Below are 21,272 nucleotides of genomic sequence, written 5' to 3'. Positions count from 1 at the left end.
AGTCACAGACCACCACAGAGCCTTCCCTCTTCGGGGAGGACTGCTGTGTGCCAGGGGGAGGACAGGACCAGGGAACTGACTCTCCAGGAGGCACGCTCTGAGATCCTGGGAGCCTACCAACATTCCCAGGACGTGATAGGCCAGATCCTAGACAACGTGCAGGACAACAGACGGCTGCAGTAGGGACAGTATCAGGGGATCAGAGAGGACTGGCAGGTCATTAACACCACCCTGGTCTCCATAGCAGGGGTGCTGGCAGACATGGCCAACATCAGAGGGAGGGAGGCAGTGTCACACCAGCGGGTCCCTACCACTAGCCAGTCATCTGAACAGCTCTCCACCTCCGCTGCCGCTACTGGGCAGGAGGCCCCGCCACAGGACCAACTGGCCACCAGCACCCATCCTCCTGCAGAAGGTGAACCACCCTGCAAACGTTCCCTGCGATCCAGACAGAAGCCAGAGACACTTGCCAAGACCACCGCAAGGAAATGAAACTCTGATTGCCCCCCTTTTGTCCCACACAGTCACCCTGTCCACCTTGTACTGCTATTGCTCCCCTCCCTTTGTCCCCATGGACAATGCACCTGTGCTACCAACAGACTGGAACAATACCCTGGACTTTCCTCCATCATCACCCCATTCCATTGCACTTTCCCCTCTATATTTTAGCACTACAATAAACAACCTTGACAAAACAACTACTAGTATTTCATCGATTGTAAATTTGTATTGATTGAACCAGATGCAACCATTGCAAATGAACTGTACATGGAATGAGCATAGAATTAATGACCTGTAGCTGGCTGTTGTGATCACACCAGGAGAATGTGTCATATCACCAACATCTGCAAAATGGATATCCAGACATAACAGTAAGTATGGCAAAGAAGTGGGTAATGCCACCATGGCAATGCCCCACAGAATACAACAATAGTCATAGAAATGTAAAGTTGCACTGTCTCATCTGTGTGTCATTGGAAGTACTGACGTATCATAGAAGTTCTGTTGTCTACATCCTCATCCTCTGCCTCCTCACCGTCCTCAGGGTCCCCTGCTGCCACAGGGGCATCTCCAGTCTCCTTCTCCCGCAGAAAAGTTACAAGGCGTCTGAGGGCCAAGTTGTGCAACATGCAGTATGCCACTACTATCTGGCAGACCTTCTTGGGTGAGTAGCACAGGGACCCCATTAGATGGAGGCACCTGAACCTGACCTTCAGGAGGTCAAAGATCCTTTCAATGATCCTTCTGGTTCGCCCACGGGCCTCATTATAACGTTCTTCTGCCGTTGTCCTGGAATTCCTCACAGGGGTCGGCAGCCATCATAGGTTTTAGTAACTAGAGTCACCTGCAAATATTTAGGGATAAGATTTAGCCATACATTATCCTATATGGCCCACACCATAGGCATACCATAGGCATACACCAACATATACTGGGTGGGAACCAGGGCTCACCTAATAGCCACACCCTGTGCCTCTGCAGTAGGGACATCACATTTGGGATGCTGCTATTCCTCAGGACAAAGGCATGCACCGTCCCAGGATAATTAGCATTGACATGGGAGATGTGCTGGTCTGCGAAGCATACCATCTGCACATTCATGGAGTGGAAACTCTTACGATTCCCGAACACCTGCTCATTCTGGGGGGGGGGCACAAATGCAATATGTGTTCCGTCAATCGCCCCAATTATATTGGGGATATATCCCATTGCACAAAACCCGGCCTTCACAGTGGCCAAATCTTCCACCAGGGGGAAAGCAATGTAGCTGCACATGTGTTTGATCAGGCCAGACAAGATTTGTTAGCACGTTTGAGAACGCTGGCTATGACATTCCTGTTGCCAAGCCCAATGTCACTTAGAAAGAACCAGTTGTCAGGAAATGGAGCACTGATAGCACTTGCACAAGAAGGGGGATCCCAGTGGGGTGACAGATAACAGATATCAGGTCAGGCTCCAATTGGGCACACAGCTCTGTGATTGTGGCCCTGTCCAGTCTGTAGGTGAGTATTATGTGCCTGTCCTCCAGTGTAGCCAAGTCCACTAGGGGTCTGTACACGGGGTATGTCTCCATCTCCTATTCATCCGCAGCGGTAGGTATCTAAGGGACACAAGAGTGAGTAGGCTGTCACAAACTGAACAATGGAGCCACAACAGCAGTCCGCAATGTGCAAACATGCTATGGGACAGTGTAATTAGTGAACTATGTACCTATTTATTCAGTGACGCAGCAAAAATCGTTAGGTCTGTTTACCCCCCCTGAAATGGCGACCGCCTGTCCTGTGTGTAGGGACAGGTGGAAGTGAGGTAATGCCCCTGACGTTGTGTGCCGTGGCAGTAGGCGGACGTGAACAGCGGTGAAATTCATTATTGGTTAATATTGGGCCCTACGGGGTACAGTGGCCAATGGGGAGCTACATCGGCGGTGAAGGTATGCATCGTCACGGACGTGACTGCCATTTTCTATCTGATTCCTCACTTGTTTCCTGACCTTCCATAGGAGCGGCCCTACACTGCATGTGCTGCTGTGACCTGTGTCTGGAACCTACCATGGCCCGTGTGACCAGGGAAAGGGCCCCAGCCTTGACTTCTGAGAAGTTGGAGCGACTAGTAGATTGGGTTCTACCCCAGTACGTGTTGCTGTATGGGCCTCCAGACCAACATGTGAGTACACTGTGAGCACGATGCATGTGGCATGAATGCATGGAGTTGTGTCTGAAGGCCTAGTGTAAGGGGGGTGGGTGGATGTCCTCTTGGCGGTGTACATGTTGTGGGCTGGGCTATGTGTGTGCCAATGGTGATGCAAACAGGTCTCGTGGGCCATTTGTGTGACAGGCTGGACTGTTTGTCTAATGGTGTTCTCCTGTCTGTCTTGCCTCTGCAGGTCAGCGCCCATCAAAAGAAGGAATTATGGAGTGCCATCGCCAAGGAGGTGCGGACCCTGGGGGTCTATGGCAGGTGGTGCCACCCACTGTCTCAAACGGTGGGAGGACCTGAGATGCTGGGCCCGGAAGACCGGCGGAGGCCCAGCTGGAGATAGCCTCCCAACGAGAAAGTGGTGCCCATCGGACCCTGACCCCCCTGATGGCCAGCATACTGGTGGTGGCCTACCCTGAGCTGGATGGGCATCACAGCAGCCACAAGGGGGTGAGTACAGTGGGTATAGTTGCAACTTACGGCTGGTGGGGTGGTAGCCGGGTGGTGGTTGCGTGTTAGTGGGTGCCCCTAAGGCCAGGCCAGACAACATCATAGGTCCTCTGAAGGGCAAGGGTTGCATGGCAAATATAGGTAACCTAGCTTGTTTGCATTCACTTCTAGGTAGGGCTGCCTGGGTCTCTGGTGTGCTGCAGTTGGCGCTGTGTGCTCCTCCTCATGCCTTGGTGACTAGCCATATCACTGGTAGTGCAATGCATAGTGCGTAGGCCTGTTCCCTGTGTGTGAGGGTGCTGTGTACACCAACAGTGGTGTTGGTGCAGTCATTGACCCACTGTGTCTTTTGTCTCTCGCCCCTCCTTTCTTGTTTTGTAATCCTGTCCTCATGTGCATTAGCATCATCTGGCGAAAGAGCAGAGGCACCAGCGACAGAGGGAGCTGCATCCCACAGGACCCTGGAGGCAGAGTCAACTGACGCCGGAGGGGACACACAGACTCTGATACCTCCTTCGATGACAGCACCCTGGTGGTGGCAGACATCTCTGTGAACACCCCAGTTGCAGGTACAGCTGCCACCTCCGTACCAGCACTGCCCTCCCAGTAGCCCCTCAGCGAGTTGCCTGTGCCCGCTCACCCAGGAGGGTGGGGATCTCCTTCACCCCTGGCAAATCAGGCCCTGCCCCACTGAGCCCTGCTGCCTTGAGTGAGAAGGCTGAGATCCATCTCTGTAGGGCAGTCAACCATTGTGAATGCCACCCAGGGGCTGGCATCCCAGATGCAGCATGCAATGCATTCCTGGAGGGCATTCATGGTGGTTTGGCAACCCAACAGAGATAGATTCAGGCTCTGGCCATTTTCCCTGTTTCAACCGCCCCCACCAACTCCCACTTCCCAGTCCCATTCTCCTCAACCCCAACCCATCCCAAGCACACAAACAGACGAGCATGCACACAAGGAAACACTCAAGAGATGCAAAGGCAAACAAAAGCACCACACTTCATCCCACAGGCACTCACACAAACACCATAATGTTGCAGACATAACATCTACAGCCTTCACTGTATCCCCCTCCTCCCTCTCCCTCCCAGTTACGTCCACACTCACACCTGCAGGCACTACATCAACATCAACTACCAGCATCACCACACCAAGCAGAACACACACCTCACTGGCAGACACCTCCACACACATCAATGCACGCGTCCCCTGTGTCCTCTCCCACCGTGTCGGTGGTCACAAACACAAGCACTCAGACACCCAACAGCCATCCACCTCACATCAGCCTAAAGCCCATGCACCTGCACCCAAATCCAGCAGACATACACCTTCGACAATCACTCTCTCATCATCCACTCCCATTACTCCTCCCGCACCAACGTCCCTAAAAGGATTCTCCTTGCCCAACTTGACCTCTTCCCTACCCCTCCCCCCCCAATCCTGCACATATGGGTAGGGTACCAAGGATGCAGCCTAGCACCTCAGCCGAACAGTCCACGGGCACAGTGGTAGCACCACCTACTCATGGTGGTAAGGATACAAGACATACAACACTGACGGAGAAGGAGCCAAGCACCACCAGGGACGAAAGGGAAGAGTCCTGCACCAGGTGTGAGGAAGAGGAAGGGGCCTCCACCAGCTGTGAGGAAGGGGCCTGCACCTGCTGTGAGGAAGGGGAAGGGGCCTGCACCAGCTGTGAGGAAGGGGCCTGCACCACCAGGCAGAGAGGTGAAGTGCCCATCCACCCCTGCCAGGAAGGGTAAGGGATCCCCGACCCATGAACAGGAGAAGAGGCACTCTACGCTAGCGGAAGCTGTCAGGCTAACACCACTACCAGCTGTCACGGGGCCCCCACCGCCAGAGAGCAGGGGCTGCCTAGGAGCCTCTCCTAACCACCACCACCATGCAACCATCACCGCCAGCGGACGCCATTTAGTCCACCCCACAGGGGCTACTGTGTGGGCTGCCCCCTCCTACTCCTACTTGAGAGACTGTGGCCTTGCACTCCCCAGGACAATGCACAGGGCATGTTACCCCCTCCAGAACCAGTGGGCAAGTCACCCATTTGAGAGACTGTGGCCTTGCACTCCCCAGAACAAAGCAATGGGCATGTTGCCCCCTCCAGAATCAGAGGGCATGTTCCCACATCTGGCTGTGGTACCCCCCTACCCCTCCCCCTGAGGTGCCTGGCTATTTTCCAATAGATGCCCATGCTGGGTTCTATCCGGATGTGCTCAGGATTCGAGTTGGGCCTTAGACTGTGCCCTGTGGCCATGTGGACACTTTGGACTGGGCAGTGTCCCTTTTTTGTACATATGTACATATCTGTTTCATTGCCAAATCGAATTATTAATTTTGATGTTGATCTGATTACAATCACTTTAGTCAATTCCTGTTGTCCTTGCATTATTCTGCCATTTTTCAGGAACAAATTGTTCTTCTTGTGCAGCTGGTTGTGTGTGTGTGTGTGTGTGTGTGTGTGTGTGTGTGGCGTGTGTTGCGTGTGTGTGTGGTGTGTGTGTGTGTGGTGCGCGTGTGTCACTGTCGTTTTCCTCCCTCCCCTGTGTGCTAGGCAGCTGTACTCACCGTCGTCGTCGTCTTTGTCGGCGTTGGTATTCCAGGTGGATCATCGGGAAAACTTGCAGTTCGGGTTCCATGGCGGCGTGATTCTTCCCTTTGTCTCCAATGGTGAGTCCTCTCACTTCTGAGCTGTATTTCCGCCGGGGTTTTGTTGGCGTTGGTACCACCCCGGAAAAGGTGGCGATTTCCTGTGTCAAAATATGGTGGGTGGTACTTTGTTTTCCACCTGGCTGTTGGCAGCTACCACGGTGGTGACTGTTGCTTCCGCCCTGGCGGATGGTGTGGTACAGTGGCTGTCTATGGAGATATCACCGCCATGGTCATAATTTCACAGTAATTAACACCTGCCTGTTGGCGGTATTACTGCGACCCTATCACCCACCGCCAGGGTCGTAATGAGGGCCTTAATGTCAATTAGTGAGAAAAATAAATTGACTTTGTGATCATATCTGCTTTGGAACCATTTTGAGTCAATCAGATGTATTTTCGTCACTACTAAACAGCACATGGGGGATTATGAATCTAATCCTATTCAGGTCATGTTAATCAACTGAAATCCTCATAGCTCTCCCAAACGCCAACCAGATTATTGGAGCACATCTAAAAATCTGTGTTTTATCAACAATGATGCAGACAGAGGATAAATATAAACACCAAAGAGGAGGGGCATCTGAATGTGGACTCCTGGGCATATTTATTACATACACTGGCAAGGGCACCACAATGTTTACAGCCTGACTATCAAGGCCTGATAGAAGTAAAATAATCAACCAGGTGCGTGCTCTCTGAGACACCAAAGATTCACCTTTGAAGCTGCTGAAAAAGTGACCAAAGGTGTTAACGGTATAGATATCAAAGAGGAGACAGGGAGTCACTCTTCATCTTATGCTTTTAGTCAATGTTTCCAATCTGAGAAGTAGAACAACTTCTCTATGAGTTTAGAAGGACTGTGCATTATCTCAACAAGATCTTCACAATATAGAGACTTAGCCTACCTATATCATCAATACATTATTTTAAAAGTTCCAGCTTGAACAACCTACAGAGATAAATTGGTGCTTTAAATTAAGCTAAGGAGCACCACAGGTGTCTCCGTATAAAGGTGAAAAAGCAGCCTTGGACACACGCAAGAAAACTATTAAGGAGACCCATTAAATAGGTACCAAACCTCAAACGATGGTGATGCCATGTTATACAGTTCCTACTAGTTTACTAGGACTGTGTATTATGTCAACAAGAACCTCATAATATAGAGACTTAGGCCCTCATTAAGAGGTTGGCGGTCATGAGACCACCCAGCCACGCCGTGGCGGTCCTTCCGCTGCGGAGACCGGCGGTAAGAACAGCCACATTAAGAGTTTTGAGCCTTGGCAGATGCCAAGCCTCCACAACCCTGCCATGCCCGTCGGTGCAGTTGCACCGCTGCGGGTAGTACCTCCAACCCACCAGCAGGCCTCAGCCTGCAGTCCAGATTACGAGGTTGCACATCACCCGCCACAAAACCCTGGCGGTCATGCACCCGGCAGCAGGAATTTTCATTCCTGTCGCCGGCGCACACACACACACACACACACACACACACACACACACACGTGTCCCCACACATTCACATACCCCCCTAACTGTCCACACACTCAAACTCCCCACTCCTTTATGCTTGCATGGACATAAACACACATGCACCCCCAATCACTCATATTGATCCACAAACATAGACGCACATAGACACACATTCACTTGCAGACACGCACATATTCAGCACCCCCTCCAAAAACACGCACCCAAACACACAGACTCCCTCCCCCCCTTTCGGACGCCCACTTATCTTCTCAGTTTAGGGGAATGTCCGGGAGGTGATGGGTCCTGGCGGTCTTCCCTCGCCACCACCACTACCAAGCTAACAGGACTCGCCAAGCCGTATTATGATTTGTAACACAGCGAGCGGAGTCCTGCTGGCGTGGCGGTGTCAATAAGGGAACCAACTGCCTTTGCAGTGCCGACCGCCAGCACGACTGTTGGCTGCTTTCCACCTCAATAATGGCTGAAAGTGCCAGCACTCGTAATATGGTGGTCTACTGACCGCCAGCACTGGTGGTTGTGTGGCGGGTTGGGCTTTGGCAGTCACTGACCGCCAAAATCCAAATGAGGGCGACAGTCTATGTATATTGTCAGTAAATGTTGGTTTGTTTTGGCTAGCTCACGGTACCACATCTAAACCATTAACCTTTCCAGGGTAATAGGTGTTATGGGTAGCTTTGAACACAACCACTCTGATTCCCAAGCAATTTGTGGAAACAGGGCAAACCCTTTTGGTTGTTACTTTTGCATGCCCAAGGTATCAAGAAGAAAAGATATGAAAATACATTTACAAATATTTATTGAATAGATCTTACTCTTATGATAAAAACATGTGCTGTGATTATTAAGCTGATGAGACAACGTTATAGTAAGAATAATTACAACGGTGTAAAACACAAACAATTCAACAATGTTCATTTTTATTAATGTTACTCTACTCCTGTCACTAGTACCTATACTGAAGAGAGCATAGCGTGAGTACCCTTTGCTAGACCTATTCCGATGGTCTAACCACCATACCTTAATATTATGTGTCAGGAAGCCAGTCTTGGTGCATTTACAAATGCACCTGTCTAAGTGTGCAGGGTATCTTTCTTCTGGGAAATAAGGTCAGAGTCAGCAGGGTGGCATCTCAGTCACAGGGGTTAATTGATACTCATGAAGTGCTCTTCTCACCGAGCCTAGTATAGATGCTGTTTACATAATAATGCACTGTCCTTATCAAACTATGGCAGAGGTGCAGAAATGCTTTTTTAGTTTGTCTAGAATAAAAGAGTGATCTCTGCCGAGCACAGAAAAATAAAACAAGGGCATTGTGTTCTGACTGTAAAACCCTGGAACTTAATATGCATAATAATGGCTAGCAAGAATAAATGCATATTTAGGACATTTCTGTGTTGGAGGACAATATTTGAAAAGTCACCATTAGAGAAAGATGTCAAGTTAGAAAAAACCTTAAAAGCCTGGTGTAACACAACAATGATATTTTAATAACATATGCAGACACTGAAAGCCATATGAAAATTCCAAATTCAAAACCATGCAAACTATTTAGAAAATGAATAAAACAAATGTAAAAAAATTAGAAGCCAAATTAGACAGTCTAGGAGGCTTCACAGAAAATTCACCATGTCCAGAAAGTCAATAGGATTCAGGTAGGAACTCTCATCCGCAGATGACAAATCTACAGAGGCCTGAAGAGCAAGATCCAAGGAACGAACATGGTCATTTACAGCCCATTCAGCAGAAGCCAAAGGCATCTTTACCAGGAGTGCAGGCTCTGAAGAGGAGCCAGATCAGATGCCAGAAAACGTGGAGCGGAAGCATCAATGAATATTGGTGAGAATGGCTTATAATAGGCATAATGGAGCAAAGGAAGCTTCATATGACAACACTGTTGTCCTATGAACAAGTAGATTCATATCCATAGACTGATACAATTGTGTAGCAAGGCATAAGTCTAGTGCACACACAAAAGAGCACCATAAAAAGTGAAACACAGGTTGTACACTCTAAAAACAAGTGGGCAAGAAGGACAGAGACCATTTCTCATTCAGTTCCAGTAACAAAGACACTGCAAAGTACTGTATCATACGTTCATGACACAGAGGACCATGCCAATTCCATCACCATTTGGCCTCGATGTTGGACATCTATTGCGGAGCAACAAAAATAGAACCAAAACAGCACAAACGCCCGGAAACAAGGAATGTAAAAAGGACGGAATCACTCCAAGTATATTCTGAAACCTAAAAAAAAAAATTAAGACCCGATCAATTTTAAAAAATGGGTCACTCCAACGGAGTGAGAAGCATTACAAATATGCTGTACAAGCTCACCGAAATGTTGTGGCAAGTTAATGCGCAAAAGCTATTGCACTTCTGAGGAAGAAAGGGCAACTTGGAGAGCAAAAGTTTTCAGGCAGATGTTAATGTCACACCTTTTTAAAAAAAAAAAACTAAGGCTTTCAGCCAGCTTAATTTATCAAAGTTAATTTTTAGAAATAGGGACCATTGGCACAGGACAACTTCCACAGTCATAAGCGTAGGAGGATATAAGAAATTAATTCAAGTAACAACCTTGGCAACAGTGACTACTTAAGGGACACCTGGTTTCATTTAGCCGCAACCTCGATTGTTTAAAATTAAGTAGCTTCTATTAGAAAGTAACAAAAATACGAACTTTATTGAGGACACAGGAACTTCCTTCACATACTAAGTTAGCCATAGATGCATTGCAAACTCCATGAAGTGCGATCTCTTTACAGACAGAGCTTCTCAAAGAAGTTTCACATTCATTCTCAATAAAAAAAATATATTTGTCCCGTGCATACATCTGTAATCGAAGGGAAATAATCAAGCTTCATGTAAAAAAATGTGCACCAATTACCTCATATCTGCCTACCTGAATAAGTTTTTAGACATGATGTGAAATTAAATGTAGAAACTGGAAAGAAATTAAACCATGAATGAGCCAAACAGCAGCTAATGTTTCAGCTACAGTGAAAACCAACTTTTCTAAGTAAGCATTCTGTTTTTAGCATAGTCTAGGTTGCTTCCCGTTTGCACTTACTTGTTGTATAAGACACAAACTATAAGGAAACATTTTTTTTTTGTTGCATTCAAATATTTACATGGCACTCTATTTGATTTCAAAACCTGCATAGGCCAACTCAATTGGAAAATTGATCTCAACTGATTCTGGCCATGTTGAAGCACAAACACGTAATTGAGTAGGATATCAAATGCAGATGAAAATATTCCTCAAAGACTAAATGAGTGGACAATGTAGTTGTGACATTTTGGAAAAAGATTTGGCTGTTCTGCATAGTTTCCTTATCAATTTGTGGTAAATGTTCATCAGCTTCCTGTGGAGAAATGTTCGAAATTGCACTATAAGAGGCATTTATGAAACATTTCAAACAAGAAGATCTGGGGCCCAACAACAAATCTTGTATGTCCATATCATCTGAATGGAGAGAATTGTTCTTTAACTGCAGACAAGGTGGACTGTTCTAACCATTGCTGGCATAAGTTTCTTACACTATAGGTAGTAACCACACCAGTGTTGTGATTGAATATAATGGCGGTCTGCCTTGGAAGAGTTTTAAAAAACAGAATTTGCAGCCATCAGTATCAACAGGCCACACTAATCACCCATCTGAACCAGAAAGTAAAGAGTTGAATGTTCCATTCTGCACCATTTCATTAAGCAGTTCTTCTGTGAAATTAGTGTACTGTTGCCAATAGTCAAAACATGCAGAGGGAATGCTAGGAGTATTCCCTTTTTTAATATTAGCCAAGCCGAGACAGGTAGCCAGTGGCACTGTTTTGTTTAAAAAGATCATTTGGCGAGGGATCAGACAAGCCCTAAAAATAGCATGGCGTACTAGCTCTGTCACTAATGATGTGCATAAGGATGGTAACAAACATGTCACCCTAATTTGCAGAATTCAATACACATGTTTAAATATCATATATGGTTCCAATTCAGATAGCATATTAGAAGCAGTCAAAACATCCCATTCACCAGAAAAAGAACTAGGGTAATAACATCACCCATAGCAACTTTAAAGACATACAGAATTTGCAATGCCTCAGTGGGACCAAAAACTGTCATAGTGCAACCTATCCCAAGCAATACTATCATGGACAGGAAATGCAGTAATGTTCACAAGGGACAAGTCATTTCAGATCTTTCATGAAGAAGAATGGGCATAAGCCACTCAGCTACAAGTTCTGGAAAAGAGACATCTGGGAGATAATGTCCATTCAACAGCAGGAACAAAACTGTAACATCTATTTTAGCTGAAGAGAAAGAACACTCCAAGTCTAGGAGCATGGAGGAATCAGAGAAGTCTGTTTTCACCAAAATGATAGTGCACATGCACCATGAAATGAGGTATGTGAAGAACATGAGGAAAAATCCAAATGTACACTGTGGGAAGGTGCACCAAAATTTCCAAAAGTTTAATAATTCCAATAGGTGTCAATATTTTAATTTCCTTTATTTCATCAATACAAAAAAACATCAAGAATCACAACAAAGAACACATTTTCTAGTATGTTTATAAAGACCCTACCAGTAGCAGCATTTCTGTAACAAAGAAACTGTAGCCATCACACCAGCATGAGCAGACTCTAATCCTTCATGAAAAGCAATTATTAATTCTAATCTGGGGTCCTGGTTGGGTATCACATGATCACCTACCCCAGGAATGCAGGCAAAGGGAATATTTTGAAGGCTCAACAGACAGGAGTCATTTTCTGGATAACTTTTAGATAGGGGCATGCCACTAGCCAAGGCAGTGACAGCAGACATAATATCGATTCTCGTATGTGAACAAGTAATCGCAGCTACTAAAACAGTCTTAACAGCTGCCTTGGCAGCTTCATAAAGCCCACAAATTCCCTGCAACATGTATACTAACATGTTGATAACTCAATGCGTGAATGACATGAGCCCGGGGCAAAGCATCTTTCTAAGATGCCACCTTTCACCAAACCAACTTATGTTTAATAGCGATAACTTTAGAATCTCTAAATCCATTTAAGCACCAATAATGTAAATTATCAACAAAGAACTGGACACAGTAAAAGGAATTGCACACTATCAGTGGGGGGAAACTCTGAATCCATATTCTGCAGTATAAGAATCAAAGCTTTAAATTCAGCCAGCTGAGCGGTACAATCACCAAATGTTTCTGTATAAGTTCTATGTGAAACACACCATCTTTCATGGCACCCTTTACTGCAGCACATGCAGCAAGTATTTATATTTATTGCCATCCGCGAGCTGGGCTGAACATCAGTAAATATTGTGTAAGCTTACTGATCTAGAGGCACAATTTCACTAGACTTGGGATATTCTTGTCCATACTGGGAAAATTACTGTGTTCTCAAATGATGATCAACAACTTAATCTTCATCAGTAACTGTGGTCCCCTGGATTCATCTTGGATCTAAGTTTATTTCACCTGGGACGCCTGCCTTGGTGACAGCTACAGGAGACACAACAACTATGAGTCAGTGGAGGTTCCTTTAGTACAGCTGTTTGAACTGCAGTCAGAATTTTTTCTACCTATATTTCAGCATTGAAATATAAATGTGATTTATAAGCAATTGGTACAGTTATACCTTCATTAAAGGTGATATATGTGTAGCCACTGGAACCCACAACTATGTGAATAATTAAATTAGTAGTTTTAACACAAGTATGTAAGTGTTTAGATGCAAGCATGTCTGTAATGTTCTGAGAACAGCAGCATGTTTAGTACTCCAATTTTGACAAGAAAAATCAGGACCAATTACAATGGTTTAACCTGCTGTGCATAATCTCGTATGTATATTCTACCAACGTTTAGAAACTCAAAAGTGATGGAAGCTTTTGAAGGTATCTGGTGGTTGTAAGAGCACACTTCTTTAGGAATGTGTTGCAAGACTTCTGCCTTGGAAGATGCCAATTAGTTTCACCCCCAATTCTAGGGCAGGGGGCACTCAGTGTTAATTTTCATTTTGCTAAAGCAATTCAGGCAAAAGAGCAATTGATGGGGGTACCATGTGTAATGGTATCTATGGGAGCAAAGTCAGTACCCCATGTGGCACACTTCATCTGGGGGAACCATACGAAGTGGAAGCAACATAGCGAAAATTATAAATTTAGCTTGGGGTCCCGTATGGGGAAACACCACTTTGAGATGATTTGTTTTTTTGTGCAATGCAAAACAGAATTTCATCGCGTTTGGTAGGGATTTTACCCATAATGGCATTAACAATAGTAACTGGACTAACAGCAAGCATGGCTAATTATGGCTTCCCAGCTTGAGGCAGTCATACTGGGGTAATAGTTAATCTGCATAATAAACTGCATCAGATGTCAATAAAGTCCAACCCATGGTTTAAAAGAGCAAGCATGTCACACTGATTTAATGCATGCACATTTCGATGTGGTGTATATCCTGCCAAGGGTGGCCAGCTTGCACCCTTACTGCTGAGAGGACCCAGTCTGACATTGTGCAGTGTATGTGGGAAGGTGCCTTGGAGCCAATTTTGATGATCCTGGTAAGTTAATGCTATTTCTAAACATTTATAAAGTCAGCTGAAACTGCAGCTGCAGTGTATGTGTGAAATGTCGGAGTACTGACATCAACTGCAGGAAAATTAACCCAGGAATAAAAAACTTCTCACTTATAAGCTTCATGTGCATCAACCACAAAGGTAACATCTCCACTGCCATTAGTGAGCCTATATGCAAGTAAGTGAAAAGTAACAGCCTGCTGCAATTAACAGGAATATTCACAGGTTTGGGCCATTTCTAATGAATGGAATTCAAAGAAAAGAAAAACATCAGTGGCGGTAATTATTTTAAAAGTTCCAGCTTTAACAACCTACAAACAAATTGTTGCTTCCAATTAAGCTAAGGAGTACCACGGGTGTCGCCGTATAAAGGTGAAAAAGGAGCCTTGGGCACACGCAAGAAAACCAGGACTGTTATTATGTTAACAAGAACTTCACAATATAGAAACTAAGGGCGTCATTACGAGCTTGGTGGGAAATCCTGCCGAGTTCAGTGCTGGTGGTCGAGCCAATGACCGCCAGCACATTGAAGACCCCGCCGGCCCAATAAACAACATTCCGCTGGGCCTGTACATTGACGGCATGTAGCAGTGCGGCGGTGAAGTAGCACCTGTCACATCATGCGCGACGGGGCTGTGCACGGGGCCCCTGCACTGCCCATGCTTGCTGCATGGGCAGTGCAGGGGCACCCAGAGGCATCCAGCCCGCCAACCTTTCCCTGGCGAGGTAAACCGCCATGGAAAGGCTGGGGGAAAACAGGTTCATTATCCGGCGCGGAACCCCTCGTGTCTATTATATGGTGTTCCGGACCCCCATGCAGGTGGCAGTAATTTCCACCACCATCGGCATGGCAGTCCGGACCACCATGTTCATAATGAGGACCCAAGTCTAAGTATACCATCAGTAAATGCTGGTTTGTTTTGGCTAACTCACACTACCAAATCAAAACCTCTAACCTTTCCAGGGTAATAGATGTTACTGGTAACCTCAAACATGACCACTCTGATTACCAAAGATTTTGTGAAAACAGAGCTCACCCTTTCACTTGTTACTTTTGAGTGCCTAAGCTATCAACAAGGAAAGATATGAAAATACATTTTCAAATATTTATTGAAGAGTTTGTATGCTTGTAATAAAAAACATGAGCTGCAATTATTAAGGAGACGAGACACACCTTTGTAATAAACATTATTAGAATGGTAAAAATACAAACAATGCAACCGTGTTGTCACTAGTGTTGCTCTACTTCTATCACTTATACTTATACTAAAGAAAGCATAGCAGGTGTACCCTCTGCAAGGCCTATTGGTATGGTACAACCCTCATACCTTAGTATTATGTGTCAGGAGCCTAGTATTGCTGCAGTCACATATGGACATGTCTAAGTGTGCAGGCTATCTTCCTTTTCAGAATAAAGGTCAGTCAGCGGGGCTGCATCTCAGTCACAGCGCACAGGGGTTTCATGATAACCACAGCATTAAGTGCTTCTCTCACTGAGCCTAGCATGGCTGCTGTTTATATAAATAACACTATCCTTGTCACACTGTGACCGAGGTTCAGAACTGCTTTTTATGGGAAAGCGCAAAGTGCGACGTCCCATGCTGTAATCTCATTGGGCTTCTAACCACGCCCATGTCACGTCAGTCACTTTCAGGGTTCGTGAGCTTGCCTTTTAAAATCCGCTTGCTTTCATTTGTGAAAGGCATGCATATGTCATGCCTTTTCCGGTGTTTAGCCCACCTACACAGAACCGGTAAACTACTGAAACCATTTGAGGCTCAATGTTTTCAGCATGGTTTCTGGACTACTTTATCTTTTTATTTTCCACGCAACGCGATCGCGCCAGGGTTTACATAGCGCAATCGTGCTCAGTTTTTCAGTATTCAATTTCAGCAAGATCATGCTGCATTTTACATAGCGTGATCGCGCTGTGTTTCTTTTCTTGCAAGTTGTGTGACAAGAAAAGTCCTGTTAGGACTTTACAACGCTAATAGCTCTAACTCGAGCAAATGCGAGACACGCTGCTTTGTAAATGCTTGTTTAGTTTGTCTAGAATAAGAGAGTTGTTTCAGATGAGCATAGGAAAATAACAAAAGAGCATCACATTCCGACTGTATGACCCTCAAACTAAATGCACAGACTACAGTGCGAAAATGCCTACTCAAGAATAAATGTACATGTAGCACATTTTTGTGATAGAGGAAAATATGTGAAAAGTCATCATTAGAGAAAGATGTCAAGTTAAAAAGGTAATCTAAAATGGAAACTAATTGCTGGCCCTACAACACTACTATTGTTTTAGGAGAAGACCTAACTGATTGCAATTGTGAGGGTGATTTCTTCACACAAGAGAGCAGTAGTTATGTGGCAAACCCCTGTAAGACCTTTGCAGGGAAGTGCCAGCAGCACATTTCATTTATGTGGCTGGATAGTTAATTTGGATCATGTATATATGTTTGGTTTTGATAAGAAGGAGTGATTACCATATGTTTTAATGGGCATGTAGAAAACTTTCTGGCAAAAATAACTATGTGCTAGGCTAGGAGTTAGCTGTTTCGTCCTGGAACTGATTAGTTATCTCTGGCTATGAAACACACAAAAGGTGATAAGAGGATGCATGCAATACGTCTAACCACTGGCAATTGCTTGGAATAGAATTCCAGCCCATCGTTCTTTTGTCTACCAGGCTACCTCAGTTTGGACCTGGCCAAGTGCAGCGTATGTATCTCTGGCTTTGCCCATTTGTTTGGATTGTGCAGATGAGCTCTTGTATTCACTTCAGAGATCAACAGTTTAAGGAGCTTGTGCATATGATAGCATAGCACCAAGGCAAAAATAAAGTAACTGTAAATCTACAAACCATAAATGCACAGAGATGATAGATACATTGATAAATGGGGGAAGCTTTAACATCTCAATTTGAGAGTTCCCTCCCTCTGACAAACCCTCAGGTGACAACGTGGGGAGTACTCTTAAAAATTAGGGCCTCATTTATACTTTTTGGTGGAAAACTGCACTTACGCAGTCCTGCGCCAAAATGTTTTGCAACGGCTTGCACCATTTTTTAGCACCAGCTGGGCACCATATTTATGGAATGGTGCAAGCAGGTGCAAAGGGTAGTCTAGCTTAAATAAAATGACGTTAGGCAGGTTTGAGTAAAAATAAATGACTCTAACCAGATTAGCATCATTTTTTGACGCTAAGGGGCATATTTATACTCTGTTTGCACTGAATTAGCGTCATTTGTTTTTACTCTAATTCAGTGCAAAACTAACTCCATATTTATACTTTGGTGCTAGACCCGTCTAGCGCCAAATTTATGGAGTTAAAGTCATTTTTTGGAAGTGGAAACCTACCTTGCCTTAATGAGATGCAAGGTAGGCGTTCCCGTGCAAAAACGACTCTATGGCCTTAACGCCATATTTATACTCCCATGCAAAAATGGTGCAAGGGAGGGAGGAGGGGTCAAAAAATGGGGCAAAGCTTGCTTTGCCCCATTTTTTAAAGCCTGGGTCAGGGCAGGCGTTAGGGGACCTGTGGGCCTATTTCCATGGTGGGACACCATGGAATAAGCCGACAGGTGCCCTCCCCAGGCCCCCGGGGCACCCCCACCTACACCAGAGGGACTGCGAAGGATGGGAGACCCCATCCCAGGTAAGTACAGGTAAGATTACATTTTATTTTTGAAAGTGCCATAGGGGCCCCTGAAATGGGCCCCCATACATGGCACATGGTGCAATGGCCATGCCCAGGGGACCTCTGTCCTCTGTGCTGGCGATTGGGGGCATGGTAGGTTTAGCACCATAAAATGACGCTAATCTGTTTAGAGTTTTTTTTTTTTTTTACTCTAACCTGCCTAAAGTCATTTTTTGGTGCTAAACTCTCTTCTTCTATACTGCCAGCCCCACCCGACTAAAGTCTTTTTTTACTCTAGCCTACCCTTTGCATCGGCTTGCACCATTCCATAAATATGGTGCCCGGCTGGTGGACGGAAATGGTGCAAGGCAGTGCTAAACATTTTAGTGCAAAACTGAGTTAGTGCAGTTTTGCAGCAAAAAGTATCAATAAGGGCCAATATTTTGTACGTTTGCGCCACTTTTGACGTTAATGTGACGCAAAAAAAGTATAAATCAGGGCCTCTGAGCTAGACGGGTCTAGCACCAAAGTATAAATATGGAGTTGGATTTGCACTGAGTTAGAGTAAAAAAAATTACGCAAATTCGGTGCCGCAGAGTATAAATATGCCCCTAAATATGGCGTTAAGGCCATAGAGTCATTTTTTGCACGGGAACGCCTACCTTGCCTCTCATTGAGGCAAGGTAGGTCTCCGCCTTCAAAAAATGACTAACTCTATAAATTTGGCACTAGAGGGGTCTAGCACCAAAGTATAAATATGGAGTTAGCTTTGCACCGAATTAGAGTAAAAAAAAAATGACACTAATTCGGTGCAAACCGAGTATAAATGTGCCCCCAGGTCTCTACTTGAAATGCACAGTACAGTGATGGTTACAATAAGAAAATAAGTTAAAAGGCATCCCATATACAAATTAAAATTAAACTAAATATCGGGCTCTACCCTTGCTGGTAAATTACATGGATTACTCAAGTCATAAGCAAGTCTATTTTAACACTAACTACATAGTGGAAAAGGCACTAATGCTTAACCTGTGAACAAGGGAGCAGGTTAACTCCTATAAAAGGAAACAACCTCAACAAGTATGGGCAAGGAGGAAAATATAAGGCTTCCTCCATCAGAACATGACAGCTACAGCAAAGCGCCACCCAAAGTGTCTGCAGGTAAACGCGAAACTGCTAGTGGCTTGTCATGATGAAACATAAAGGGGGTGTCGAACTCAGTGTACGTCCACGCCTGGGGGATAATAGAAGGGCACACACAGACTCAGGTGTCTCAGAAAGGATGAAAGGAAGCAGAGCGCAGGCCATTTCCTTGGTAGAAACTTTCCTCAGAAAGCAGAGCTTTCCCAAGAAGGTCTGTCACTGATAGCAAATCTCAAGCTTTTCACTCACTGGTATGCGCATTTACAAAGCAAAGAATCGGAGGATTGGCAGGTGCTTTTCACATCAGAAAGTCTGCACAGGCCCACAGCATACAGAAAATATTTAGGGAGGGATTATGGGTCATTTACAATTTGGCAAACCCCTGCATACAGCGGAAAATGCAGGTAATTCAAGAGTACAATATCAAAAAATGATTCATCCACATTCAACAAGCATCTGCAATGTCAATAGGTCCGGCATTAAAGGGGAGGAATGTTGTATGGTAATGTGATGCACTACAAGTAAATAGCATGGGAACCGAAATGTATTTGTGTAAAAGCAAAGAATAATAATGGTATAGGTTAAAAGATGAGGTGGGAGGTGCACTTTCAAGCCAGACCTAAAATTACATGTAGGTTAATGGCTATCTGTGCTTCTGCCAGAGAAAAAACATAAATCACCTAGTTATTTGTGACACTTCAACAACATTACAATGCTGTGTGTGCCCCTCAAAGTTCAAGCTTAGGCAGCTGGATAAATAAAAAAAAATGAAAGGTTGACAGTATTTACGGTAACACAAATGTTTTTAGCAGCAGCCAGATTTTAAAAGTCAGGATTTGCTAAATAGTCCCCTACCTGACTTCCATGTCTCCAGTCTGGACATCACCCTACAAAAACATCAATAAAAAATAAAAGCACAATAATAAACTATCAAATTGCATTAAAGAATGGGGGATTTTGTACTCAGCTAATCTCATCAGAAACAATCTACTTCTTTTACAAGTATGTAGAATGAACCATAAGAAATGTTTCCTACTTCAAAGTGCTCATGAAGGGTACATGTTACCTTTGTACGCTTCAGCTTTCTGAAAGCCTACAACAAAATAACATCTGTATTTCACCCTCCGATGCCAAGGTACACCTGGGGCTTAAGCAGAATGTGGTTTTACATAAGAACACTGCCATATTTTAACAGACTGGCAATCCTGCACTCACCCCGTGTACGTGTTGCACAGCACATGAAATACACATGAGCATCTGGTGATAAGGCGTGAGATCTGGCTGAGCATATACCATATGTATTTAGATGTTGCTAATTCTAGTCTTGAGAAATACCACATTCTAAACAAAACCTTAAAAAATAAAGGTTCTGTTACTCTATAAAACCGATGAGTGCCAAGACTGAAAAGTGTTTATAGACTGTCAGATGGACTTGGGTACAGGGTAGAAGCAAGTTGCAGTCTCTTCACACCCTATGCATAACAAGGCAATGAATCCACTGATTCAGAGGTGACATGCTTAAAAATAGGTTACGCCTGTGGCTTTGCTCTTAGCCCCTATATATGAGCCCACCTGACAACCTAAAACACATTCAAATTTAAAGAACTTTATTCTCATTGCTTCCAAAATATGACTGAATAGGCCAGGAGGCAGGAACCCAAACTTGGGCAATTGGGACCACTCAGGGGGATGGGTTCTAACAAGATTTCTTTGCAGGGTATGGATGCCTAGAGATGGAAAATATGTGATAGCAAGTCATCACTCTTTGCCTTTTGTCTGATATTATTGGATTAGTAATCATAGCCGGAAAAAAGAATGGTTTACATATTTTTGATAAATAGCATACAAATTCATCATAATATGTGGAAAAATAAATCTAATTCCACCAGATTGGTTAAATTCAATACAATGTAAAAATAATTATGATTATTATTGTAATAACAATATAGTACTTAAACTAATAACAATAAACCTTCATTGTATTCCTCATATGTTGATATAGATTATATGCATAATTTTCCCTGTTGCACCGTCACCTTCCTTCATGCTCCTTCATTATGTTGGATGCTATGTCTTGAAATGCCTTTTATGCCATCGAGAGACTAATGAGATCATGTGGCCCAACACATGGGTTTAATCAGCTTTGAGACAAACAGCTCTCGTGACAGTATCTTCGTCTTTTCCAATTCGTGAGTTATGTAGGCCTTCGCTAGTAAGATCTGAACAGTTGGTAAAATTTCCCTTATCTGACCCAAAAAGGCGCTTATCTTTTCACAGCACCAGCCTTGGAGTTGAACCTTGTTGTAGCACCCAGAGTCTGTGTTTCTTTGTTGACTGTTACCTATCCCTTGATCAACCAGAATTTGTCCAAAAGGATTAACATCTGACAGCTGAACTGAAAAATAAATATCAGTTAAAGCTGTGATGTATCTCTGGATGTTTCACTGCAAGTAATGTCATTTCGGCATAGCATACAGGAAGATATACAGTGTAGTTCATCCTGTCATCCACAAAACACCATGGGATCATAGAGCATATGGCGGTAAGATGTAAATACCAATTTCCTTCTCAAGCAGCACTTAGCAGAGCCAACAAGACATTTTCAACAAT

The 21,272-nt window shown here is 44.6% G+C and overlaps 1 protein-coding gene across 1 annotated transcript in view; it reads right to left on the bottom strand.

The window, feature by feature from the left end:
• The window catches only part of GSAP (gamma-secretase activating protein), a 646,974-nt gene that overhangs the window by 181,768 nt on the left and 443,934 nt on the right, over positions 1-21,272 (bottom strand). The window contains exon 22 of the mRNA XM_069229679.1: positions 19,518-19,549. Coding sequence (XP_069085780.1) covers positions 19,518-19,549 — 32 coding nt within the window. The remainder of the gene's footprint in view (positions 1-19,517; positions 19,550-21,272) is intronic.

Source organism: Pleurodeles waltl, chromosome 4_1 (genome assembly GCF_031143425.1).
Source record: "Pleurodeles waltl isolate 20211129_DDA chromosome 4_1, aPleWal1.hap1.20221129, whole genome shotgun sequence".
NCBI lineage: Eukaryota > Metazoa > Chordata > Amphibia > Caudata > Salamandridae > Pleurodeles > Pleurodeles waltl.
This window is presented reverse-complemented; position numbering and strand designations above follow the sequence as displayed.